This window comes from Conger conger, chromosome 5 (assembly GCF_963514075.1).
Source record: "Conger conger chromosome 5, fConCon1.1, whole genome shotgun sequence".
Taxonomy (NCBI): domain Eukaryota; kingdom Metazoa; phylum Chordata; class Actinopteri; order Anguilliformes; family Congridae; genus Conger; species Conger conger.
The window spans coordinates 59,419,931-59,447,209 of record NC_083764.1 but is presented as its reverse complement, the minus strand read 5'-3'; the positions used below and the strand labels follow the sequence as shown (position 1 = coordinate 59,447,209).

The 27,279-nt window shown below is 45.9% G+C and overlaps 2 protein-coding genes across 3 annotated transcripts in view; one reads left to right on the top strand and one right to left on the bottom strand.

Annotated features, from left to right (window-relative positions):
- usp33 (ubiquitin specific peptidase 33) overlaps positions 1 to 2,368 on the bottom strand; it is a 30,948-nt gene extending 28,580 nt beyond the window's left edge. Inside the window, exon 1 of the mRNA XM_061241308.1 lies at positions 2,201 to 2,368. The gene's annotated coding sequence lies outside the window, so the exon portion shown is untranslated. The remainder of the gene's footprint in view (positions 1 to 2,200) is intronic.
- Positions 2,369 to 4,358: 1,990 nt separating this feature from the next.
- miga1 (mitoguardin 1) lies at positions 4,359 to 27,232 on the top strand. Of its 2 annotated transcripts, none has more exons than XM_061241309.1 (16): positions 4,359 to 4,469; positions 6,538 to 6,706; positions 7,897 to 8,065; positions 8,373 to 8,503; positions 8,836 to 8,968; positions 9,497 to 9,633; positions 11,083 to 11,197; positions 17,274 to 17,380; positions 21,625 to 21,743; positions 21,923 to 21,995; positions 22,201 to 22,287; positions 22,371 to 22,469; positions 22,591 to 22,725; positions 23,916 to 23,969; positions 24,515 to 24,631; positions 25,652 to 27,232. In XM_061241309.1, the coding sequence occupies exons 2-16, from the start codon at positions 6,599 to 6,601 to the stop codon at positions 25,868 to 25,870; spliced, it is 1,803 nt and encodes a 600-aa protein (XP_061097293.1). In that variant the 5' UTR covers positions 4,359 to 4,469; positions 6,538 to 6,598; the 3' UTR covers positions 25,871 to 27,232. The 2 variants fall into 2 exon arrangements, with proteins under 2 accessions (XP_061097293.1, XP_061097294.1); XM_061241310.1 differs by having other exon boundaries at positions 4,381 to 4,469; positions 6,541 to 6,706.
- The last annotated feature ends 47 nt before the right edge of the window (positions 27,233 to 27,279 follow it).

The window sequence follows — 27,279 nt, the reverse complement described above, 5'->3', positions numbered from 1 at the left end:
TTGAGTTGTCAAACGTACATGGTCCATAACTGGAGGAGGTACAAAGTTAACATCAGCCACAGGCTATTAGGCTATTTGAGAACCAGCCAAGGATTTCACAAACTAATATTTAATCTATTAGATCAGTTGTACCCTATTGCAGATGCAAGGAGACAAAAAATATAGGCCTATTGCCACCGTGATTAAATAAATAAATACAATTACATCATCTCAATAAGACAATGGTCTTACTCCAGTAGGGAAATTATAACTAGGATTACTTACAGACAAATTGACGTTTAATGCAATCACAGTGAAAGCAAATACACCAGAGAGCTGCCATGGTTTAAATGGGAGATTAAAAAGCTAGCACAAAGTATTGGCCATTTAGCACAGCTACTGTTCAGTAGACAACCCAATTATAGCAATCTAATACAATGGCTGCTTCAGTGCATTCGCATCAATGGGCCATTGATTGGATTACATCAAGGTGTAGTACAGAGTACAACCAAGTGCTATGACAGCATAAAAAGGACACAAACATGTTATTCTACTGTTTATCCACTTGTTTTAATAGAAGAGCCAAATTTTTAACCTCCATTATTCTCTCCCCAGAAGCACTGAAAATATAGCGACACTGATTTATTTTTATTTTTTGCAGCAGTGGAGCAACTGTTGTCCCACTCTGACAGGAGGATAGGAAATGTCAACAACTAGCATGAAAACCACCCATTTTCCTGAAAACAAACCCAGTTCCATTTAAATGCGCTAAATTAATTATTGATGCCCGTTCTGCAAGCAGTCCATCACTGCACTGGCGGCACTTCAAGCAGGGCAACAGACCGTGAACTGAGGCGACAAGACATTCATTTGTTGTCCTTCCGAGGAAGACGCCTGGTGGATTCTTGGAACAAGACAATTTCAGCCTGGGTCCCTTGTCTGTGATCAGTTCACGTGATTACGACAATGGTTACGACATGTTCACAGACAACCAAGATACTGACTGGCTATCAGTTGAAAAATTGAATATGCCAATTCCAGTCCAATGGAATGCATTACCAACTTGGCCTATCAACTTTGAAAATGAGAACTCCAGCAGCAGAATTACAATTGCTAGCTACACGACACATAGATTTCACAAATTGATTGCTTTTATTTTAACTGTCCATTTTTAATTACAACCAGCAAAGCATCGTGAAACAGCTAATATGCTCTGGGGAAGACTCTTAGTTGAACAAGTAAGTGATGCAATCAACTATTTTATTTAATCTTTAAAAAATGTGGGAACTCAGGTGGCTGTCTAGCACACTAGCAAGATGTTTGCAGAGATACACCTTCATGGTCACTTTGCTAACAATAACTTATTTACCCTGACGTTAGTGTTACGAGATCCACGACCCAAACGGCGACCTAATAATAATAATAATATTATTATTATCGTTATAATATTATATTAACATTAGCTATGATTTAAACAGCAAAACGACATAATTCGCAGCAAGGTTAGCTAGCGCCACCTCTTCTTTCGTGAATTAGGTAATTTCCACAATCTCTGGGTTATACAAGAACGGCACATCCACTGATGGCAGATTTTCTCTGAGCAAGTCAACTATGTTAGCAATGTGTCTTGATAGTTAGCCGCGTAACAACCTCGCTGTATGTACTCAGAGATTCAGTTTAGATTAACGTTAAACAAGCGGTTTTGGCCACAAGAAACATCGATCAGATAGATGTCAGCACCATCGCACCGTTGCTAAGCGATACGTATTTATTGTAGCTGGCAAAACAGCTAGGCAACGTTCTCTAGTGAGTATCTGTCAGCGACAAATTAACTTATATGGTCCCAGTTCGCTGATTAGCTTGCTTAATAGCAAAGTAGCTAACTCATTAGGGAGTTAGCCGGTATAACGTCAGCTAACAAGTTAGCAATTCAGCTAGGCGAGTTAGCATGCTAGCAAGCTAGATGGATATAACTACACGTTAATGAGAATGCTGTCCTTCTGCATACGTTACAGCAGCTGATAATAAAATCAAATGATAGACCTTTAGATTTTTACATTCGAATGCCAGTGTCATTATAATCAAATCAACGATCGCTACAGATGTAGCTAACATTAGGCTACTGACACTACAGAAAATGGGACTGCCCTCTCTGCACCAACCGACACAGCAAGCTAGCCTAGATTGTTAGCTATCTACCTAGCCGACCTTTCCATCTTACCTTGTCAAATGAAGCTGTAACGATGTTGTTAAATACCTTTCGCCCAATTGTTCTTTAATTATCCGGTCAGACTTCTTCGATATATCCTTCAGCTACATTTTTAAAAACGCTCTTAATTGCCAACGACAGAACGCAACCAAAGCACTACTCAGCTTCCAGGTTGGTCTGCTCCGCCTTGTGATGCTACGAGACAGCTCCTTCCGGTTCTATGAAAAACGAAGTCGGCTGACGCCGTGCCATCTAGCGGATAATACTTGAACTTGCACAACTAACGGTTGCGCATTGACAACGGTGAAAATGAAATTGAGCTCATGCACCCAATGCACACCCCAGCCCCAACGCCCCCGTATGCCAAATAAGTGAATTACGCCATTAGGAACTTCAGTATTCGCTCACCCACCCATGTTTAAAAGTGAATCAGACAAAGGGGCGTACAAGGTGACTACAATATTTCCATTCAATGCTGAACTTAAGGGAATTATCCTTTCAAGGTTTGCAATGTGTTTTCAAAATTCTAAGTCAGTGTTCTAGATGATTGTTACATCAGCATTTGAATGTTTTGTTTAAGGTTCAGTCAAATCTATCACGTCTTTCTGATGTCTCATTTTTTCATGCTAACTGCATGTGCTAGTGTATCGATAAAAATACAAATGAATTTTTAGTGACTGTAAAGGTAAATTCATGAATGGCTTCAGACTACATTTTATTGGGTTATTATGGGACGTGTTAAGCATCAGCAACAGGAGAAAAATCAACTGCGTTGCAATATTGAAAGAAACCTTAACCATCATAGACTTTAACTTATAAATATTTCTACACTTGCACTGCTGTTGAGACCTCTGCCACCTCCATAAAATAGTTGCCACGGTAACTAGGATCTATTCCTTTTAAGAACTTACGACCATATTACCCCTTCGAATAGTATTTTTTTTTCATGTTTTTTTTTTTGTTCAGAATTCTATGCCCGTGTTCTAGAACTCCATTGCTTTCAGTTAGCAGCAGGGATCGTTACATCAGCTTCAGAATGTTCAGTTAAGGACATTCTAATCACATATTTGTGATCTTACACCGTCAAGGGATAAGTTATGAAACTTGCTCTACAGCCATTGGAGCTGTGAGGACTGAGACCTGCCAGAGTGGTTCCTTGGATTCAATCAATTTCAGTCAATTTTTAGTTGCATAGTGCTTTTAACAAAGGGCTTTTTTCACAAAGCAGCTTTACAGAGAAACCAGTCCCCAAGAGTATGCCAAGGGCAACAGAGGCAAGGAAAAACTCCCTGACTAACAGGAAAAAACCTTGAGCAGAACCCAGTAGGGGAACCCATCTTCCGCTGGTTGACACCGGATTGTTGAAAGAATGGTTTTAAAAAGAAAAACAGATGAATAAAAGTACATAAATGTCCAATTAAAAAGTCGAAGCGGAGATAGAGGGATGGCAGGAACACCAATGGGTGGCACTGTCAGCCAAGGGGACTGGCTTGGTGCTACAGCTGAAATCAGCTTGGCAGGAGGGACATGCACAGCTGGTCTTGGGCTGGAGCTCTGGGCCAGGAGGTGGTGCTCAGGAAAAGTTGGGCTAGAGCTCCAGGCAGGTGCCCAGAGCAGGGAGAAGAGGAAAGTAAGATTGTTAGGGGGGTTCAGATAGTAATTGATTCAGACCTAGTACTACTCAGTTTGTTTTGTGAATACCTGAAGTTGAATTTTTAAATGTGTGTTCAGGCCACTATACAATTACAATGGCTAAATAAATGGGTAAATATACAATGGCTTAATCATGGCAACAGCAGATAAGATCTCATTTTAATGGGGGTTGGGGGGGTTCACTGATGTTGCTGAGAAAAAATAATTTCAAATTATAAAGATGAGCATTTCATGTTGTGATTGGGATATACTGTGATAGTATTAAATATTTTCACCAGAACCCATCATTCCACAACTGTTCTTAAAAAAAAACAACTTCCGAGCGGGTTTACCTGAGGATTGCACACCACCATAGAGGGTTGCAGTTCCTTGCCCCATCTCGAATATCCAAGGAAACAGAACAATAAATTGTTGTTGCATTAAACAATAAAACAATCAGAAATATTCATTTGTCATGTTGTACATCTGTAAACTGAAAACCCAGTCTCCTTTGACCCAGGAAGTATTTGTTTTACAGGGGAAGCTCATTCTGGATGTTGTCTATCTGTGGTGGACTGCAGAATTGCAACGCGAGGGTCATCGTTTTAGCAAAGAGGTACTGACCATCGTGCAAGGACGGTTAGCTTTGGTAAGTCTCGATTTCACGTCTCATGGATTGTGTTACCAAAGACTTTACGAGAACGACTTGCCAGAATACACGAATGATTTTCATTTTTGGTTAACCGCTGACATTGTAAAATGAGTTTATTACTAGATTACTGATTGATTGTGCAATCATGCTCTGAAGTGAAAACATTGCGAGCTAGCGTGCTGAGAATCACGACAGTAAAGTTCGAGGTGTATGTACACATAAGTATTTCATTATGTTTTGTACAGTTGACATTGTTATTATTATGATCATAGCTACCATGTGATCAGTCTTCGTAGGTAGTTAAAATACACTGATCTGTCTTCATGGTACTGACTCGCAGCTAGCTACCAGCTATGGCAAACCAAGCTCTCACTGACTATGCCCAGTTGTGTTAGCATGGGCTTTTTTATTGTTGGGTTATATTATTGTTAAAACAATGGAAAAGTGCACGTGTCAAAAGGCGACCATCGTTTCAGGGGGACGTAGTTCACTAGGTGGCTAGTACCTAGGCTATGGAGTGCTTCATTGACGCAGTTATTGTTACTCATGACAATGAGCAATGTGTAGCTTCCTCGGTGTACTTCATTGCTTTCATACGCGACTGCGTGGTCAACTTGTTTGTCGCTGGTCGGATTAAAGCGAAGGAACTCATCAGCTAAGCTGGCTATGCAAGATGTCCTTCTTTGTATCCCTAGCTGCAGCTGCAGTTTACTAGATCTGTCAACGTGCATATTACATGTCAGATGTACAAAATTGGATACGGGCACGAGCGTATTTTACACATCTAAGTTACCAATTTACTAATGTGTTTTGGGGCATTACACGCAGTCACAATCGCTGGTGAATATAGTCAGTGCACTCCCTGGTGTAAAATCCAGCTATGACCAGCTTGAAATACCAGTTGTCTCAAAGCATATCTTGAGCTGGTCTAATTTAACTAGTCATCCAGCTGCCAGCTTTTTAAAAACAGAGCTTGAGCTATTATTTTCAGCCGGGCGTACTGTACATGTAATATTGATTTGTGCATTTTTCAGCACGACAAACGTTGACCACGTTTACCATTGAACTTGTAGAAATCGGAACATTTATAACAATTTGTTATAGCAGTGCAACCCGCATGAGGCGTATCGTCTTCAAAAACATTGGGCTAAAAGTAAGAAAATTAGACGCGCATAATTATACACAATCTTACTAGAGCAGGGTTCACCGGCCCTGGTCCTGGGTGGCCACAGGGCCTTCTGTTAAAAATCAAAAGCCAAGCAACCTCTTAAACCGGCTGAGGTGAGATCATTGTGCTATCAGGTGGTATAATTGATCAACTTTGTACATAAAAATCAGGCAGATCCAGTTCTCCAGAATCAGTGACAAAACCCCATCTGTGAAAAGGCAATTGATTGGGTGTGTTTGGCATGTCCTTTCCAAGGAAGTTTTAGGACTGTTTCCGTCTTTATTTGAGAGATCCATCCAAACACTTTTCCTGGGTTTATGTCATGCTGAGAGTCAACGTGCCCTTTATCTGCCTGAATTTTCTTTGCACGCATCCTTGCCTGAAGGGGACTAATGAGATTGAGTCTGCTGTGTTGTTCTTAGCTCTAAAGGAGGATGCATCGCAGGGATAATTAATCATGTGATGCCACAGACTTCACGGTTCTTGTCAAGGAGTACATGATTGGATGGAGTTCTCCCCTCAGTGCAGATGTAGGAGCGAAGAATTTGGTCTCTATTACCCTTTCTATGTACAGGATGAAGATTTTAGGATTGCTTCCTAAAGATGTTAGCGTTGCAGTGTGTTGTATGTAATTATTTTTATTGTTTATTTATATCCTTCCCCAGGCAAGCTTTGGAAAATAATAGATCATTTGTGTAGAGGGATAGTATTTCACAAATATCTGGTTGAGGACACAGGGCCATACCTGGCCAAATTATTAGCACGTTTTTGTCGGTTACTTCCAGCAATGGAGGGTTTCAAACATGGTTCTGCTTTCGGCTTTCACGCAGCACAGAGAAAGCAGCGACAGGTCAAACTGCCATTCTGAGAGTTCCTATCCCCGCCCTTCCTTCACAGCAGGAACGCTTGCGGGCAGGATGGCCGCCGGGTAGATCTCTGATGTGGGGGATTATGGGAGATGGCCACAATGACAGAAGACACACTCGGTGACCCCCAGTCGTCCTTCAAGGCGGTGGCTCTGCGTGTGGTCGACCTCCCTCTCTCAGTCTACAACTCCTTTTCCCAGGTAACCAGACCTCTGGTGCTTTGGATCCGCCATTTTGTGATGTCTACTGGATAACTGGAACTTGTGAGAAGTGTAGTGGCTGATAAGGCTTTTGTCGATGTCATCTCTCTCTTGCTCTGTGTCCTGCACACTGATATTGTGTCTCTCTGCCCCCTTCTCTCACTGGTCCCGACAGGTGACTACTCATTGCTAAAGCTGGCATATCAATACAGTTGTAAAACAGATGGCTATATTACCCTTATGAACAATTGAATGCAGGCTTGCAATGCTGTGTACAGCAAGTCGTACCGTGCTGCCAGTTCAACCCCCGTGGCTAATGCAAATAAATGCTAGTTTATGGGATTTACTCAGGAGAAAGCAGTATTTTCATGATGGTATCCATGGCAAGCACAACCAGAGTTGGCCCAGAGGTGTCATAATGGTTCAGAGGGCCTGTGGAATGTGTCATGTGACAATCACTCTAGTGTAACCTGGAAACCATTGTCATGTGACTCCTGAAAGCCTTGCCTCTCTTCCAGGAGTGAGCCTGTACAGATAAAGTGGCCAGACCTCTTCAACACAGAACTGCAGAGCATTTTAATTTCACAGGCTTATTCATATAATGTTAATGTGTAGTTAAATAATCTATAAAGGGCCAGTAAAATAAAGTAATATATTGATAATATGTTAATAATATCTGGTGTGAAGTCTCAGTGTCATCAGGGTTGGGGTGTGGAAAATGCAGTATTCTCTAAAATACCTATATTGAATCTTTTCTGTGAGGTTATTGATGAATTGGAAGAACTCACATTGCGATGCACAAGATAGATTTTTTTCCCCCTGTATTTTCTAATTAAGGGAAAACCATTTCCTGTGGGCCACAGGGACTGCTGTGCTTTGCATAGGAACACGGTGCACCCTGTAATGATTGATTGAGTTCGTGCTCCGGCACGCAAGCCCGGCTGCGGAGGGCCAGTCTCACGCTGCAGACGTGAAGGTGTGTCTATGCAGCATCAGGAGGCTGACTCACAGCGGTCCAATTAAAATTCAGCGTCACACTCCCTGTGATCTGAGCTTCAAAGCCTGCCGGTCTGCCCTACATGTATCCGCCCACTCCCCTTGATCTCATTGAGCTCTCTGGGACGATTCGGGCTGAGCTGTCTCCAAACGCCCCCCCTCTCCTCCTCTCCTCCTCTCCTCCCCCTCCTCAGGTGAGCCTCAGCCACAGCACCAAGAAGCTCTTTGCTGTCACTGCCTTCAGCGCCGTCTCGCTCCTCTTCCTCGCCCGTCACTTCAGGAGGAGGAAAGGGAAGAAGAAGGCGCAGTCGCCGTGGGAACCGGAGCACTATGAGTTCCTCCCCGCTGGCCCCGCAGGGAGAGGTACGGTCTGCTCCCGCTGGAGGAAGGGCTCTGTGAGACCGTGAATCTGCTGGGCAGAGTGTGTGTGTTGTATGTGTGCATGGCTGTGTGATTGAAAATGGAAAAAAATAGAATCACATTTTTTTTTCTGTTCCTAAAAATAAAAATTGAAGACACAAGATTTTAGCGTAATGCTGAACTGTAAAACTATTGTTGCAACCTTGCTTCGAACTATATGCATCGTCTAATTTATACACCAAAGTGCAATGATACAAACCTCTATCAGGCCAACAGCCAGCCCAACTGCCACCGTCCCTGTTTCCCACAGACCTGTGTCACACCAGCAGTCGCCAGAACCTCAGCCTCTCGCTAAACTCCAAGACCTGCCCGTCCTGCAGCCTGCTTCCCAACAGCAGCCTGTACAGCAGGCTGTCAGGGTCCCTGCAGAGCCTGGCGTCGGTACGGCCGTGCACCTCAAAAAACACACCCCTGCATCGTTTATTAATACCCACCATTTTAGTTAAGGCAAAATGTTCCACTGTATTAATGAAGTGCGTTGTGATTCAAGATTATCGCTGTTCGTATAAAACCTTCCAGAGTTTCTCAATGTCGTTATGATTTGGATGCTAATTGCCAGTGCTTGTCATGTACAGTGTTCCTGTGCAGCAGGTTTAGAGTTTCACTAACTCATCAAAAATGCAGTGTTGTCATGAGTTTGCTGTATTTGCATCTGTGCTGTGCGCTGGTATTTCAGCAGCTTTTCAGAACTGAGGTTTGTCTCCTTTTCCAAGGTGAAGAGTGTAAACTCCTCAAACAGCTGCACCTGTGCCAATACCTCCAGCTGCTGGGACAAGGGGGAGGACAGCGACATGTGCAACGTGGTCAACATCCCCGTCACCACCCCCGAAAACCTCTACCTGATGGGTAGGAACCAAAAACAAAAACACACCGTGTGCCCCAGCCCATAGTCGAGGAAACAGTAGCTTTATTTCTCCGTGGAGATTCTCTTGTCCTTCTGATTTAATATCAGTGCTATATTTAAGCTCAGTTATTTAGCAGGAGTAGTCTTTGGGATGTAGATCAAAATGGCTCCATGTCAAACCGTGCTGTTTCCCCCAGCTTGTCCGCGCTTGCTTCCCTGCCCGTGACCCGATGTGTGGATTAAAAACATGCGCGGATGCTCTAAAGCAGCGGTCCTCACTCCTGGTCCTGGAGAGCCGCAGGGTGTGCTGCTTTTTGTTGCCACTCAGCACTTCATTAATCAACTGAAGCTTCATTACACATTTAAACTCCCCTCACGATCACCTGATTTCTTGGGTCTGAGTTGGTTGCTGATATTCAGGCGAAAACAAAAAGCAGCTCAGCCCGCCGTCCCCCAGGCCCGCTGCACTAAAGCGTCAGGATTAGCGCGCTGTTTCCCGCGGTGGCGTGACGCCGTGCTCCCCGCCGCAGGAATGGAGCTCTTCGAGGAGGCCCTGCGCCGCTGGGAGCAGGCCCTCACCTTCAGGAGCCGGCAGGAGGAGGAGGAGGCCAGCTGCGGCTCCGTCAAGCTGGGGGCGGGCGACGCCATCGCCGAGGAGAGCGTGGAGGTGAGAGGGCCGAGACGACCTGCGTCCGGGGGGGGGGGGCGTCCGACTCCGCCTCGTGGGTTCGCGTGGATTCCTTTCCCAGCGGCTGATCTGGGCCTGGGGAACGAGGCGCTTGGCCAGTGGCCAGCCGGTGACTTGAATGAATCGCTTAAGTGCTGAAGCGCGCCCAGAACCGCCGGACGCCGCGGCCCTGAGGAAGCGGAGTCCGACAGCCCTGACGTAGTCTCGCAGGCAGAGTGAATGGTGGCACTCGCTGTACCATGCACCTATTGACACAGATGGGAAAGAGAGCTCAGGGCTATTAACATCCAGTAAATGCATTAGCGAGATAAATACACGGACAGACACCCTGTTGTTGCTGTCTGCTGCGTTGAATTTAATAACTGCTTGAACGTGGTCCAAGAGGCTAGCTCACAGCTGCAGTCGGCCTGCGTGAGTACTGGTCATGCCTCAGTGACAACTTTTGAGTTATTCGAAATGCGAACATCTGTCTGAGGTAGTGCATTTGTTTGAAGATAGGAGATTCATTTCAGTCTACTTTCACGTCGCGGCTGATAGTTTATTCGCCCATCCCCCCGACACACACAAATTGATACCGATTTGTGCTTCCAAGTCTTTAGCTTGGCAATAGAATGGATTCCACAAGAGTACAACAGAATAATTGCAATTGTGCTTTCCAAATAAAATAAGTCATTGACTGACAGAAATTAATTCTTTGTGATACTGATAAAATAGCATGCATTTTTAAGTGCCGATCCAGACATTACGTACTCTGTGAAAATGTGAGATTCTTCTTTGAAGCCAGACCACGGAGAGCCTTGCACGTGCTGCTCTAAGACAGGAATAATTTGTGTTAATTCAATTAATATGCATTCAAAATGACTAGTGGGAGCAGCTGTATAGTCACTGAAAGTACTTAACCTTAGATTTACTGTATATGTAAAAGGAGCCACTGAGTGTACATGATAATGAATACTGAATCCAGGATTATTTTACATTACATATTATTTTGTTGACGCTTTTATCCAAAGCGACTTACAGTTCATGAGACTTGGTAGGAGACATTCCCCCCTGGAGCAATGCGGGGTTATAGGCCTTGCTAATGGTCCCAATGGCTGTGCAGATCGTATTGTGGCTACACCGGGGATCAAACCACGGACCTTGCGGGTCTCAGTCATGTACCTAAACCACAAAGCTTAAGTGTATGTTTGTGTATGTTTGTGTGTGTTTGTGTGTGTTTGTGTGTGCTTGTGTATGTTTGTGTGTGCTTGTGTGTGCTTGTGTGTGTGTGCGTGCGTGTGCGTGCATGTGCGTGCGTGCGTGTTTGTGCGTGTGCGTGCATGCGTGCGTGTGTGCGCGCGTGTGTGTGCGTGTGTGTGCGCGTGTGTGCGTGTGTGTGCGTGTGTGTGCGTGTGCGTGCGTGTGTGTGCGTGTGTCTGTTACCTCCAGGACATCATGAGCGCTGAGTTCATCCACAAGCTGGAGTCACTGCTGCAGAGGGCCTATCGCCTGCAGGAGGAGTTCGAGGCCACTCTGGGAGTCACAGACCCCGCCAACGACATCGGTGAGTACCCGCCACAGACCCCGACTACCACGGGTCATCTGCATGCGCCCAACAGAAACTGTAACATTCACCTTTATATGTACTGCAATATAACTGCAAACTAAAGCCACTGAATCTTACACTTACCCGTGAATATAAACAGCAGCAGGGGAGTTGGTCTACTGACCCAGGAACACAGATCAGGGACCCATCAAATACACATGCATACACTGCATAGTGTCTACAGACTCATTTCAGGACCCTCCTCATATACTCCCTTAACCTATTTTGGGACCTTTGAGAGGTTTGAGAAACGCTGGGCTCAAGCTATTGAACTAGTAAGACTCAATGGCCTTCTCCACTGAGAGAAATTAGTGGTGTTAATGAGAGAGAATCTTCTTTATGGAAAATAAACCACGACATCAACTTTACCTCCCTTAATCGGTAATCTCATAAACAATACCAGTTCGTCTCTCTTAATATAATTTGGATATGAATAATTAATGCAAATCCAATGGAATATAAATACATAAATGTAGCAACCACAAAAAAGCAGTGCTGTTTGCCAATATATTCCTTCATTGTGCTGCGTACTCTTGATTTAAAAAATAAACGAACAAATAAATAAATAAAAATCTAGAAAATGTTCTGCCACATTATGGTTTTATTTTTTTCACACTGCTACGATGTTCAGGGCTACTTTTCCTCACCACACTCGGGGAGCAAACCTCCCGTAACTGGGAGAGTTCTGTATGCACAGAACCAGCTCACAGCCCTCTGTTAAAACGCACAGAGCCTCACAGGTCTACTGGGCATACGCAGGCCAGGTGCCGTGAGCGCGACCCCAGGCACTGAAAGGCGAGGGACCGCGCTTTCACACCGCTGTGCGTGCTGGGGTCACGTTTCATTCACCCTGCCCTTTGGTGAGTAATGCTGATAGGCCACTTGTCAGTTGTCAGGGGCTTGGTTTTAAATCGCCGTTTCCACGGGGAGCATGAGCAGGGGGTTAAAAGCGCTGGGAGCGGGCCTTGCTTTGATCCAGACCTTTGAAATACAACTTGGTACCAAAAAGCAGCAGTAAAACAGATTCCACCCCCCCCCCCCCCCCACCTCTGTCTGGGCTCTGGTCCAATCTCACGGAAAGATTCCCTGGATAAGGTGAGGAAGCAGACAAGATGTATTTACGAGCATTTTGACTCTCCCCCTGCCCAGATCACACATCACCAGGGCAGGCTTCACTCCTGGAAGGGAAATTACTTTTTGTTTTGTGTTTTTAAAGGAATACATCGTTACCTGTATTCCAGAAAAACTGGGCCTATGCCCAGTCTTTTCACAACCAGACTTTTACTAACTAATGTGGGTTTAACTTGACTTAAAATTTGACCTTATCTGACCAGACTTGTTTCTGGTTAATGGCTTTTATGTTGGCACTTCCCTTACACTCCCCCGCCAAAGCCAGTAATGTTGATTTCATGCCATTAGCGGGACTGACACCCCTGCACAATGAAGGCAACATTTCCGTAGGGAAATAAAAACGGAATCAAAATGGCCTCCGTGCCACTGTTTGATGGAAGGCCACTTGGAGTAGGTGCTGATGCACGACAGGCACATGAAAGCAGCAGACTTTAATCATCCGAGCTCCTCGTCTCCTCATGCCCCATCACGGCCCGCTGCGGCAACAGTTGCCGAGGATATTAAGAATAGATTGCAGTGCCGCCTCGGGTTTGCATGTCAGGAGATTAAAATAAATCTGCCGGCCGTTCACTGTCATCTCTCCTAACGCGTTTTTTTTTTTACCGCGGGACACGTTCGGGAGAGAGGCGCTTAACCTCCAGAGACAATCCAGTTTTTACCTGCTGGATTAGGTACAAACAGCCCACACGTTCCTGCTAAAGAGGTCATCTACCATACATCTTTACTTTTGTGCCAGTATGCTGGGCACCTCATTATTTTTCAGTCTTGTTTCTTTGTTTGGAAGTGAAAATAGCACATTTTTATGGCGGTTTGCTATCTATCAGTTTAGAGGCTGTTGTAAATCTGTGTCCGGCCCTTAAGCACTGGCGGGAGGACAGTAATTCCCTGGTGAGAACTGGAATTGAGCAGTTGGTCCTGGGAATGAAAGCATGCACACGCACTTTGGTCCGATCAACACTAGAGGGCGCATTGCTTTGGCTTTACTATCTCTCTGGAAACTTGGGTGTGTGTGTGTGAGACAAAGGCTACACCCTGAGATTAGAACCCGCCCTTATGTTTCCTGGGGAAAGGGGGCCCGACTGCAGTCAAGTCAAACTGTCCTTTGATTGGCTTTCTTTGAAGTCTGTTTATCATCAGTGTGGCAGCCATGGTCTCGGGTGTTAGTGCCTTCCCTCTCAATGTTGTGAGATTAGTTCTTATTCAGGTTACACCAGAGGTTTCAGAAAATAAAATAATTTATATTTATGGAATTATGAGTAATTGTGATAATGACTGTTGGTCTGGAGGGGGGTACGATTAGTTTTATACAGAACTTCACGCCGCTGAAATGAGGGTTTGGCCAGTGTTTTGTCGCATTGATTAATAGCTTGTGTGAGCGTATCAATTTTGAGAACAATGTAATGCTGTTTACATTAGCCTGTGAACTTAATATGTTCTTACTGATATAATCATCAGCACAGAAGTCCTATTTATGTACTGCCATACTCTGTGATCTTTGTTTTCATCATCTAAACTCAGTCTGGACAGGGGACTGAACCAACATCTCAATTCTCCTGTACAAGTTCCACTGAATAAACAAATCACATTTTAATAAGCATCATTTCCTAACGTAGAGCGGATCCGTTTGACCGATCTGCGGTAATGCGATATGGAACAGAGAGCACGGTGAGATTTGTTGTTGCGCTAAATTTGGGATTGACGGGGATGACCTTTTGCAGCTGTCTAATTGGCATTGTTCGGATTGGCTGGAGGGTTTTCGAGCTTCGCCATCCCTCATACAGGCGATGATGTTCAGAGTTATTTATCCGTGTTCCTGGGTCAGTAGGTCCATGTTCTACTGCTCTGTGACTGGCCAACACTGCTGACCAACTCCCCGGCTGCTGGTTACATTAACGGGTGGATTTCATGGGGACCGAACACCGCAGGATTTAAAATATGCACTTAATTGCAGTTTGTTCGTAATTAAATGCGTATTTTCCCTGCCTTCCCCTTGTAAAAGTAATCCACTATTTCGGATGAGTGTTGGCAGAATCGTATTAGCGGTGTAAGAACTGAATGGATCAATGTCGCGGTGCTGGCTTCATGTCTGTGGAAAGGCTGGCTGGCTGGGGAATATGGCAGGCTGCTTGTTGGAGGGATTATGAGTGTAAACGGAGGGAGCAAAGCCTGGCAGTGAGTGAAATCACTTCCTACATAATGTATATCATTCTTTTGTGTCGCGTTGTATAAAAACGGTTTCACAGATCTAATCCATTGTCAGATTAATCTACAAGGCCCACGTCCTTATCTTTGAAACTGCACTTCCCGCTAGGGTCTTTTGACGCTCTTGTCCCCGGCTATGGGTACGCACTATGTTGTACGTCACTCTGGATAAAGGCGTCTGCCAAATGCCTGTAATGTAATATAATGTAATGTAATGTAAAAAAATCAGGAAATTCACCAGTGAGTCAGACTTTGGCTGTTCAGCGTGGTCACACAGCACTCGTGCTGTCACATGCTGCTGTAGTCCCAGGGCGGCCTGTAGCGTAATGGTTAAGGTACATGACTGGGACCTGCAAGGTTCGATCCCCGGTCTAGCCACGATAAGATCCTTGAGCAAGGCCCTTAACCCTGCATTGCTGCAGCGGAGGACTGTCTCCTGCTTAGTCTAATCAACTGTATTTCGCTCTGGATAAGAGCGTCTGCCAAATGCCATTAATGTAATGTAATGTTTAAACCTGTTTAACGATGGGGACGGGAACAGGTGATGTACAGGGAACAGCTGTATGCAGTGTTGTTTTTAGCACACAACCTGTCTGGCATTCACGCCCGGCCCCAGAGGTCACCCCCCCCCCCCCCCCCCCCCCCTTCCCATGGTGCCAGGTGCCCCCATACGACGCACGATTCATGACTTTCTCTTTTTTTAGACATCCGGGTTTAGGTCTAAGGCGAATAGAGGCTTCCTCTTGGCTCCCTGGTACCCTGGTTAATGTTGCAACCACAATCTAAATATGCATGTACGTGTGTCTTATATTTTAAGGTGGGAAGTATTTTTGTTACTGTACATGTACATGCGCTCCGGATATAGCACTTCATGGGTGGACATGTGTCTCCTCACAGCAACAGTCCATGTCATGCCAAAAGTATATTTCAAGTATGAAAAAAATTCCCGGATTATTTATTTCCATTTAGCACAGTATATATTTGTCTCCAGCTCAAAGACAGGGCCCTTGCTGTCCCACAATGCACTAGTTTAAATCACGGGCACAGTGATTCGGTATTTGTTCAGTTGTAGGCTTTTGGAAGTTGCATGCAGAAAGTATCATGTGGTGTGTGGCAACCACATGACACAAGTGCATGATGAATTGTCTTGGCTGCCAGTACTATCAGGGGTTCTCCTGGTTAAATTAGACACAGCTGCGAGGTGTTTGACTTGGTTCACAAGAGGTTACAGCCAATAAATTAGAGAATCAAATATTTCGTGATTGAGGGGCCTTTCAGAGATTAGCGAGCGTGTGTTTTGAAATGTCTGCCACGAAACCGTACGTGGAAAAGGGGATTAAATCAGATTTCGACATTGTACTTCAAAGGTGTACACGGTAATAGCATTGTCAAATGCAGTCGGCACAATTTACGATCTTAATTTCGCAAGCGCACATCGAAGCACATCCTAAAAATGTCCAACCTAAATACTGTTAAATCTCCAGTGTCTGGTTTGTGGCGGAGATCCACAGCGGGGCCTGGGAGATGTTATTCTGACCCGCCTCCCGACCTGAGATCACCAGGACGTTATCTGGTCTTCATGAGCAGACTGTTCCATTGACCCTTTTGGCTCGCCGCCCATTCTCGCTCATCGGGAGGTCTTAATATAGCCGGACCCCGGTAACCGATAGCAGCGTCGCGCGGTCGCCGTCGGCTCTAAGCCGTAAGCTGATATGGAGAGGAAACTGGCTCTCTGCGAGACGTCAGTTGGAGCCCCAGCGTCATTTGAAATCTGCCCGAGCTCCATAGTCCCACCATGCTCAGCGGTTGTTGCCCACCGTGTAGTGGCAACAATAACTCCTCATAACTCCTAAAATGCTATGGCTGTGTGTCATAAAGTGGGTGCAGGACAGTAATGGGACTTCTAGCTTGGTTTTGATGGTGATGGTGATGGTGATGTTGATGTTGAGTTTAGGAGCCCTGTTTCTGACACCATGTTGCACTGTAAAAAAACAGAAATTAAGTCTTAGCAAGTATTGCAGCCTTGTATTTTGACAGAAGTCAAATAAGGCAGAGAGACGAGGTGAGACAATCTTCCTCATTTTGGGATTTGCCAATGGGTAACGAAAAGCAAAGCTAATATTTTCTTTGAGAGAAAAATGTTGAGTGTCATTACAAGACTAAAGACACTTTTTAAGACGGTGAGCAGCTGACCTAGCTGGCTGTTTGGGAGATCAGGGCCAATGAGAGGATTGGGAGGAAGGTGTAATTGGTCTATGAGGAGAGTTACTGTTGCTCTGGATATTCCCCACAGCTGTACATACACTTTCTCACTCCAGGCCATCCTGACGAGGACGCTCGGCAGTCTGACGTGTCCACATTCTGTAGTCCTCACGTGTCCAGTCCTCCCACCATAACCTTGATAAATAACTCCTCTAAATTTAGCAGATGAATTGGTCTGCAGCACCCACAGGTCTGTGCAATAACGTAACTGTTGGAAAAATCCCATCCTTGGAGCCTGCTCCCCTTCTGGGCTTAATTATGCCGTAATAAATCAGATATCAGCCTCTATGTAAATGAAATTGAGGTTTGCTTTGCGATGCTCCTCCGATTCCAGGGAAGATTATGAGAAATGACTGTTGTTCGGTGCCGGACGGCATCGGTCACGGGCGCGCAGATAAAAGCTGAAAGCCAGGCCCCCGTCTCCTCCTCTTCCTCGCAGATAAGAACACCGACGTGACCGTGAGGGAGGACGCGGACGCGGACGACCTCTGCCTGAGGGACACGATGAGCATCGCCTCCACCGACTCCTTCGTCTCCGCCGCGGAGGTGAGTGCCGTTTCTACGGCGACCCCGATGCGCCGTTCCCGTGGGGATATCCGCGAGCTGTGGGACACGGGGGAACCGCGATGCTTGCTAGTGGGCGGTTGTCACGGCCACCAGATGCCTCGCTCATGCGGACCCATGACTACAAGCTGCTTCCCCCACTCTCACCCCCCCCCCCCCCCCCCTCCTCCTCCTCTTCGCAAGAGATATGGAACTCTTTTTCCATGGTCTCGAAGTGCTGAGCAACTCTCAGATTAGCATTCCGCCATTTTGGCTCTCGCGGTGCCTCTGTGTATTCTGGGAAGTTAATCTGCCGCCAGCAGGGAGCAGGTGGCGCCGTTCCAGGCCACACCTGTCTCATCGGTGCACTGACTTGCCCCTGTCAGCAGCGTGAAGCTTCACAGATTCAAAAAAGCATTTTGAACCGCGGGAAGGAGAGTCTCTCCACACACGGCACTAATTGAAGACGCATAACGAGCTCAGTGAGACTGTGCTTTTACAGATTCCGGTTCCTTTTTATCCCCGACTCTCCCAGTCTGTTTCGGGAAGGCAGACAGTGCAGAAATTGGAACTGAGCCATGATGGAACAACCTTACCTGTCTCATTATACCTGTTTTTAATACTCGCCCCTTCTGCCAGTAACAGTAATGGTTTCTCCAATGAAGAGCCAATGAATGTTCCATGAGCTGATCTATATAAGTGGTAATTTCTGTAAGATATTCCTGGTTAAATGCATTAAAAAAACTTGTCAGGTTAAAAAAGCAGTGTGGCATTAAAGTGTTATAGTGGATGTAAACATCCTTCATTATCGTTTGAAGATGCACCTTTCTAATCAAGAAAGAGTAAACAATTGCATCAAAGCTCTTCAACATGGATGGCCTGTACTGGCTGTTGGGGTGAAGTGTGGGAATTACCTGGTTGAGTGGCATTTGGGGCTGCCAGATTCAGCCATGGCACCCCTCAACTGCCACTTCCGAAGCCTGTAATTCAAACGTACAGAATTAATATACATTTGGAAATGTATATGTTATTCAATGTATATACATTTCCTTTCAATGTATTTATTTCATGACATGAGAATCCGGGCTATTCGAGACCCTGTTCCGAATGGATCTGCTAACACTAATGGTAATACTAAAAATATTAGATCTTGGAAATGTAACCTACGACACCCATGTGACTGGTGACCTTAGTGTTGAACTTGTTCTTCATTGAGTGCAGTAGATTTTGTCTTGGGGGTAAAATGTTTCCATATGTAGCTGTGTGTGGAGTGGTTGCACATAGTGTATCTATATGTGGGGTCACTGCACCTTTTGTAGCTGTGTTTGGGGTAGCTGATCCTGATGTAGCTGTGTGTGTGGGGTGGCTGATCCTGATGTAGCTGTGTGTGGGATGGCTGATCCTCGTCTAGCTGTGTGTGGGGTGGCTGCTCCTTGTGTAGCTGTTTGGGGGGTGGCTGATCCTAATGTAGCTGTGTGTGGGGTAGCTGATCCTGGTGTAGCTGTGTGTGGGGGTGGCTGATCCTTGTGTAGCTGTGTGTGGGGTGGCTGATCCTCGTCTAGCTGTGTGTGGGGTAGCTGATCCTGGTGTAGCTGTGTGTGGGGGTGGCTGATCCTTGTGTAGCTGTGTGTGGGGGTGGCTGATCCTTGTGTAGCTGTGTGTGGGGGGTGGCTGATCCTCGTCTAGCTGTGTGGGGGGTGGCTGCTCTCTGTGGATGAGCAGTCAGCGGGTTTCCCCTGGCAGGCTGTCCGGCTCAGCGGGGGGTCGGTTACAGCAGCTGAAGTTCCTGCTCGGCATGTCGCCCTGGCGATGATGTCTGTCCACAGCTGAGAAAGAGGCAGCCCTGAGCCCGTCTCCCTAACCAGCCCCCACCTCCCTCCTAACACCCCCAGCCCCTGCCCTCCCTCTATGGCAGGGCTGACCATCCCGGTTACTGGGGATCTACCATCCTGTAGTTTTTCATTTCTACCTTAATTTGGCACACCTGATTCTGCCAAGTAAGATTGGTAGCTATTGAATGCAGTGTGTTTTGTTAGGTGTGAAAACCTACAGGACTGTAGATCTCCAGAAACAAGGTTGGTCAGCCCTGCTCAAAGGGCTTCTTGAGGTCAGATGTTAAAAGGAAATGGTGAGAGGAGTCCTCAAAATTAACTTATGCTTTCCTGAAACCTGAATGAACAGTTTTTTTTACACAAAGAAGTGGGTGCACGTGCAGTGGCTCCACAGAATGACCTTGGCATATATTTCCCCGGGGACGACTTTCACATTATTTATGGCCTGCCTCGTATGATATTGAGCTGCACAGCAGAGGAGCCCTGACTGTAATCCTCTCATCTCTTTCAGACAATGTAGGACAATCCTTTCCCAGTCAGATTACAGTTCTTAACGTCTGTGGCTATTCCCACCTCTGTCTGTCTGTGAGATGACTGAGAATCCCTTTGGGTCTACAGTGAAATCAGTGTGGGGGAAAAACGCAAGCTAGTTTTATATACAGTAGCTATGTTTTAAAAAATTGTCACTTGGGGATATCCAGACCTCGATTCAGCAGTTTATCTTTCACACCGCCGGATCATAACTGCGTTTTAATGAACGACCACCGGCTCCCAAAATGAATCTCTTTTGCACCTGACGTGACTTTTATAAGCGAATCGGTGCGATGGAGGCAATCGATGGCAGCTTCACGGCGCTGTGCGTGACCTCATTAATCAGGCTGATGAATATGGATTCATGTGTGGTGAGGCGCCGTTTCCACCGTAATGTGTGTTAACGCTCAACGCTCTCGCTCCCGTTTCCCGGAGCTGTCGGTTGGAGTCATGTCCGTCACGCGACAGCGATTTGCTCCATTTTCTGTGCTGCTGGTAAGGTGTTGCAGAAGTGGGGGGAAAATTTTACAGAGCTTGCAGTGTTTTGTCCTCCCGCACAATCTCAATGTCTTGACCTTGACCTGGAAATCTTTATTTCTGTTTGTATTTTCTTCTGAGAGTAATAACACTCATTTTGGTTTAAAATAGCTTTATACCCAAATTTTACCATCCCATATTGGGGTAAATTGGGACTGAAGGCCTGTTCTATTGTTCCCCTCTCCTCTGTCAGTGCGCTGAAAACTAAGAAGCCAGACAACTCCGTAAACACCACCCAGGAGTCCTTCAGAGCTCAGGTGCTCAGGACAGGCGCCGTTCACAGGCCCAAACGGTAACAAGATTGTTGGGAAGGGCACGAGCGCGGTGGCTGTCTAAAATAACACAGTCACTGCCACCTCGCTGTCAGGCGAGGCGCTGGTGTTTGTCCGTCCACTGTTAACCTCCTGGAATGCAGATAAGGATGCATTCCAACGGTCAGAGAGCACTGGCGACCGGTGTTAAAAATGGGTCAGTGCCCGTTTGAAAACACACTACAAATAGCATTTACACCTTTATCTGCACAGAGACTGCGTAGCATTGCATGCCGTTGAGTGTGTAGCCGTTCTCCTCAACCCTCTGGCCCCACAGACTTGGGAGTTGATGGCCGCTTCTTTTCGGTTACCTGTTCGGACGTGGAGAATTGGCGTGACGGAGCGCAATAAAGAGATTGCCAGTCAGATGAGGCCCGTCCTTTCCCCCCCTCCTCAGGCTGGTCGTTCTGCTGAAGGGGCCCCAAAATGGATCCAGCAGCTGGACCGGTTTCATCCGGTTCAGCCGCAGACAGCCTGCCCTCAAATCGAGCCTTCGGCTTGTCCGAGACGATTCCATTTCCCCTCCGTAGCGCGTCGTCGAGGCGTCGTTCCGTCGACATTGTCGACCGACTGTGTTTAAACGCGATTGGGGAAATACACTTGAGTTGATTAAATAGGCCGTAATGAGATCACTGTAAACGGCCTCATGGGCCGTGGACTGAAAGGCCAAGTCGATCGGCAGCAGCGCGGCCGGAAGCTAAATTCAGAAGGGAGCGAATGAAGTAAAAGCTAAATGTGCCAACCCATAATGCTCTCTGATTTAATTACGGGAGATCTCTCAGTCCGCAGGCAGCTCCTTCGTGCAGGTGCCCACCTGGGCGTGGGTCCAGGCCCGTCTCCCCTCGCTCTACAGTGGAGCCCGGAGAACGAGGGTCGGCTTACTGCTGACTGTGTGCAGCGGGCCGTTGGCAGTGAAGGCCTGTGGTTTCGGTGTAGTGTGGCATCGCTCTGGATAAGAGAGCTTCTGCCAAATGTAATGTAATGTAATGTAATGGCGATGGCTGCTGATGCCTCCTTCCCGTTTCTCCTGTGGCAGCTGTCGGAGCACCGTGAGCTGAGGAGCGCCTATGCACTTGGCTCGCTGTGCCACTACCCCCTCTACGAGGAGGCTCTGCAGCTGGCCGAGGAGGGCAAAGTCTCCTGCAGGGTGCTCAGGTAAGGGGGGGGCACACAAGATGCCCCACACCCCGTCTGCGAGTCTCCCCGAGGGCCATCAGATACATAGTCCCCTAAAAACCACCACCTGAGTGAGGTCATTGTCATGTCTCCTTAACTGGCGTTTAACCTGAAATGAGGATTACACGACGACCCTTGACTCTACTTTTCTGCGACAGAACTGAGATGTTGGAGTGTCTGGGTGACAGCGACTTCCTGGCAAAGCTGCACTGCGTGAGACAGGCCTGTCAGGTAACAGATTATAGCGCAGATTCAGTGCAGTCACCATGAACTTTGTCCTGAACTGTCTTTCAAGAGAGTAAGCAATTAATTTTTGTAACAAACCAAGTAGACCATATAATATGTAGTACTTAAATTGGTTAAAATGTCATATAGTGTATAGAGGCGTTTGTGCATCACACTTTTAAGCACTCAAGCCCTCCCTCCATTTTCCCAGGTTATTCTGTGCGATAGAGCCACCAGAACATTTCTGGCTGATTCGGGGAAGCAGATCCTGTCGTCCATAATCGTGAAAGCTCGCAAGGTAAGCGTGTGGGTTTCGCGATCGCCTCGGTGCCCTCAGTAATGACAGCAGGTCGCGTGGTGACAAAGGCTTGTGATTGGCAGAGCCCAAAGAGATTCGAGGAGGTGTTTGAGGAGATGATGAACTTCCTGGAGCAGACGGACCACTGGGAGAACACGGAACTAGAACTGGCCACACGAGGGGTGAGGGAGAACATCATCATTGATGAACTGAGCCGAGAATAACTATGGTTACATTTTTGTCTTTCCCAAAATTTAACTTTATTCATCCAGGTTGTGTATTCTGTGGCCTTTTACGTGACAGGTGAAGCATTTGAACTTCTATGACGTAGTCCTAGATTTCATCCTCATGGACTCCTTTGAGGACCTGGAGAATCCTCCCATTTCCATCCAGAATGTGGTCAACAACCGATGGCTCAACAGTTCCTTCAAAGAGACGGTAAGTGCCAGTGGTGTGTTGCAGTCTCATGGGGCAGTGTTGACCTGATTAATGCTCAAAGAACATGATATGGGTTCCATTACCCTTTAACAGTGACTACTCTAGGTCTGGGTCAATGTTTTATATATATATATATATATATATATATATATATATAAAATTGTACCATTTATCATCAATTCACAAGTGTTATTGAGGAAACGGCATCACAACCCCACCGGGATGAGAGCGACACGCCTATTTCAAGCCCGTCCGTCTCTAACCCCAGATCGTCATTCTGAGGCGATCAGGGACGCTTGCATGCGGCGATCCTCCTCGTCGATTCTGTTTCCCCCCCCCCCCCCAACCCTCCCTCGGAGCGGCAGCCCAATTATGACCAATCCCTAATACGCCAGCCGTACTCCGATCTGTGTGCATACTCGGTCCTTGGTGTGCGGCTGCATTGAACTGATGCAAGCATCAAAGTCAGATGCCTTAATCATGCGCTGTCACGTACTGGTATTTAATGAATGTGTCTAGATGTTGTTTTCCACAGCAGCAGTCGAGTGAATGTTCTGGTTTCATTTGTATGCGGAAAGAGGAAGTGTCTCATCGTTGCAAGCAGAAATGACACAACAGAGATGTATAACTATGGCCGAAATGTTACATTTCATTTTATATTCATGTTTTTGAAAAAAGAAATCTCTTTCTATTGTTCAAAAAATACCAAAGTACTGCATATTCTGCCAGGCTTCTTGCTATCCTCTGTGATGTGTTTCTATAATTATACTGCAGCATTTGTGTTTACAAAAGCAGTGTGAAGATTCCTTTCTATTGGCTACATGAATCAGTACTTTTGAAAAGTTACATAAAACAGGATTCTAGATGTTACTTTGACATTAGAATGAATTCTGCGTCAGGGAGCTGGATGGAAACTTTGTTGAATCAGGTTATTGAAATGAAATTTTCGGCATTGCTCAGAGATGCGTTTTGGCTTTGATTACTTATTGCCTTATTTGGGAAAGCTTTTAAAATTCCTTCTTTTTTTTTTTCTTTCCTGTGTGCAAAAAACACAAAGTATTGCTTCACATAAGAGCTTACATAAAGTTCTGTCTGGAAGCAGAAGTTTCCTATGTTTCTTCTCCAAATACAGTAGTGTTTTGGGGGGGGTTATTAAGTATTCATCGCAGACTGCTTTGTGTCTTCTGCAGGCTGTAGCATCGAGCTGTTGGTCAGTGCTGAAGCAGAAGAGGCAGCACATGAAGGTACAATTCAAGGGAGTGGAATCCACATTTGGAGGTTTTCCCAAAAATTCTCCCCTGTAGGAGAATGGAATGCCATTGTCTGAAGACCACATGTTACATTAAGAGTCACAATTTCATGAAGGATCCAAAATCATGATTGGCTTTGAACTTGAATTGTGCTTGAATTTGTAGAAGGCATAGGCCATGGAACACACAAGTTCTGGTGGTCTATCTGTGCAAGCATAATAAAATAAGCAATGTATGAAATTAAGTGGAAGCATATTAAGTCTTTTAATGACATTCAGAGAAAGCAAGTTCAGCTGACCTGAAGGCCTGACATAGAGTATGTGTTGTAACTTGAGTTCTATAATGGCTAATATAATAATAGGAATATTCATTAGACATCTGTGGCCCTGAAGGTGTAGGGGAGTTATGGGCTTTTTAGTGCAACATAAGGAATCTTAAATTGTCAATTCTAGATAGCTTTAGGTTCTTTTATCGACTGTTTTGAGGAGGCATATGTTTCAGTGTTGACTTTGAAGTCGTAATTCTTGTCTTTTCAACAGGTGTCAGATGGATTCATTGCCCACTTCTACACTGTCTGTGAGCACATAAGCCCTGTACTGGCCTGGGGGTTTTTGGGACCAAAAAGTTCCCTCCACGATTTCTGCTGCTTCTTCAAGGTGCGCCATTTGAAATAGAGAGCAATTATGGAGAGTCATTATAAAGTTGCTAAATTCTCACAAAACCAACACCCCTCATTTCCCACACGAGCCAAATGTATGTATTTTTACACATTCCGTACAATGCAGTATTACTCTTAGGGTTGAACATACAACACATATTTGACAACTTAAATGTTGTTTTAATATTGTCTTGACTATTAGCAATAAATTAGTGTTACTGAGAAAGATGTGGTTTGTCTTCTATCTAAGCCCAGTTAATCTCAAAATTCCCAATACCAGAATGAATCCGTACCCTGCATAAAATGTTGCCTGGGTCTGCCCGTGTAGACAGACAGAAAACAGTGGGAACTGCAGTTCAACAAAATTCCTGTTTGGGGGGGAAGCATTTTTAGGGTGGCAGCTGCAAACCGCGCTTGAGAATTTACGGCATTTTTTTTTGAAAGGCTTTCGCTTCACAAGGGTCTGTTAGAGAGCTACTGTTAAAGACACTGGCTCTGTCAGCCACCACAACCAAAATGGAGGAAACTGCCAGAACCCCATGCCAAGCAAACCGCATGTCCCAGGCACACCTGTCCCAGTCAGGTCCGGAGACTTGGCTCCCGCTGACCCGGTTGTTTTTCGCTCCGTGTCAGTTGACACTGCCTTTCTGGTGTGTGGGAGTTGCTTACGGCGTGGAGTATTAACTGGAAGGTCTCCTGTTTCTCTAAACTGCCTTTCACTGTTATTGCAAGGGGGCTCTAATGCTAACTGTTTTATCTGTTTACATGCCATTCGCTGGTTGGGCACTTTGCCTTATGAACTTGCTTACTCCTCGTTAAGAATAAATACACGGACGACGTTCGCGTATAACGGGTGTCGATTTGCGAGTTTAACGTGTGCCATGATTTTCAGGAGGGAACCCTGTATTTGTGTGCAGTGTTATCAGAATGAAACCCTGCACTCGTGTGTGCAGTGTTAACATTAAACTTGGGCGAGGTTGATTCTAAGCTTCCCCGCTCTCCCCTCCCCGTGCCGCAGGACCAGGTGCTGTTCTTCCTGAAGGACATCTTCGACCTGGAGAAGGTGCGCTACTCGAGCGTGGAGAGTCTGGCCGAGGACATGCTGCAGCTCCTGCACCGTCGGTCCGAGCTCCTCCTGGCCTACCTGGGGGCCGACTCCCTGCGCCACCTCAGCGGCTGCGTCGCCGCGCAGGGGCCCCTGGTGTCCAGTGCCCTGCTGGGGGCCCGGGTGCAGTGAGCACCCCCCCCCCGCCTCCTCTTCCACAGTCTCTCAGCTCCACCTTCTCCAGACTCCGCCTTAACATAAGACCATCCTTTTTCTCATACCAGAAGCTCCGACCACTCGCGATGCTTCCGGCAGGCAGCCCCTGTTCCCTATGGACTCTCACCCCACCTGCCTCAGTTATCCCTTTCAGTCAGACCCACCTCCATTGGGATGCAGTTGTGATGTCTGCCTCATAGCATGGAAATAAGGGAGGATTCATGACACAATCCAGTGTTATGAACCCATTACAAACGTGTGTACTTCATATACTTATGCCATGTTCTTTTTTCTTTTGTTTTAATAATCACAATGGACTGGGATGTATGGGGAAATGGCTGCTTCAATTAACTTATTTTGGTCAGTATTTGGGGAAAAATGATCTGCTGTTTTAGTGGCTATATTTATTTTAATTGTACTTAATGTAGCACCTTGTGTTTCGTAGGCGGCTCCGAATAATCCTCTAACTATATCCATACAAAATAAGTATTGATTCACAGTAATGTGGTTCGGTTAGATGATGATTTTGTTCTTTCAATATATTGTATTACACCACACTGCTGCTAAAATGTCTCGTCAAAACATACATTCAGACCTCGTTGCATTAGCCGACCATGATGCAACGGCACCAGGCTCTGTGGACGAAACTACTTGCATCACAACACACTGGGCCTCGAGCTACAGGAACTTCCCATGTATTTCCCATAAGAAAACAATGTCTTGCATTCTTTACACAAGTGAAAGGCTATTCTGAATGTATTCTTTCCTCCACAAATGGGGAAAATGGAAAGCCTCACTTTAAGCACATACTTTTTTTTTTTTGTGCCCTGTCTCCAGCTACGGTTAGCTTCTTCCTGGCAGGTGTTGCGACAGGTGCTGGAAGCATAGTTGTGAAGCCCCCTGGCTGAAATTCGAATTCCCTGTGAAACCTCAGAATACCAGGTGCCAGTTACCCCAAGCCTGGCTTGCTTAAACTGCATGATTTGTTAATCTGCTGTTGCAATCAGTGAGCAGGTTTCAGTGACAAATGTCAGGTTGACTGGCGGTCCACCCCCTCCCCCCTTCTCTTTTTGGGACTGAATAGCTGTGATCGCACATGGCCGTGTAACTCAACAAACCAGGAATGAAATTATTTTTTTCAAAAGTATCCTCCTTGTTATTGTTAAACATGGGCGCAGATGAGGATGGAGACACACAATGATGAACTGAGAGCAAGTCGTTTTTATTTACGTTACATTTTATTTACATACAATTGCATTTCCTCAGTGTGTACTGAGCTGAACAGCATTTTGACCATCTGTGTGCACATCTGTAAGCAAATAAAAGACTATCAAAGTGTGGGCATCATTGCATTTTTCTAATCACCAGGTTAAATGGTTTGGCTT

What these genes read in the sequence shown, in the direction of transcription:
- miga1 (XM_061241309.1), top strand. Translation starts at nt 6,599, where the DNA reads ATGGCCACAATGACAGAAGACACACTCGGTGACCCCCAGTCGTCCTTC. An exon ending in AGACCCCGCCAACGACATCG is followed by an intron (nt 11,198 to 17,273) that starts GTGAGTACCCGC and finishes TCTTCCTCGCAG; the next exon opens with ATAAGAACACCGACGTGACC. An exon ending in TAATCGTGAAAGCTCGCAAG is followed by an intron (nt 22,288 to 22,370) that starts GTAAGCGTGTGG and finishes TGTGATTGGCAG; the next exon opens with AGCCCAAAGAGATTCGAGGA.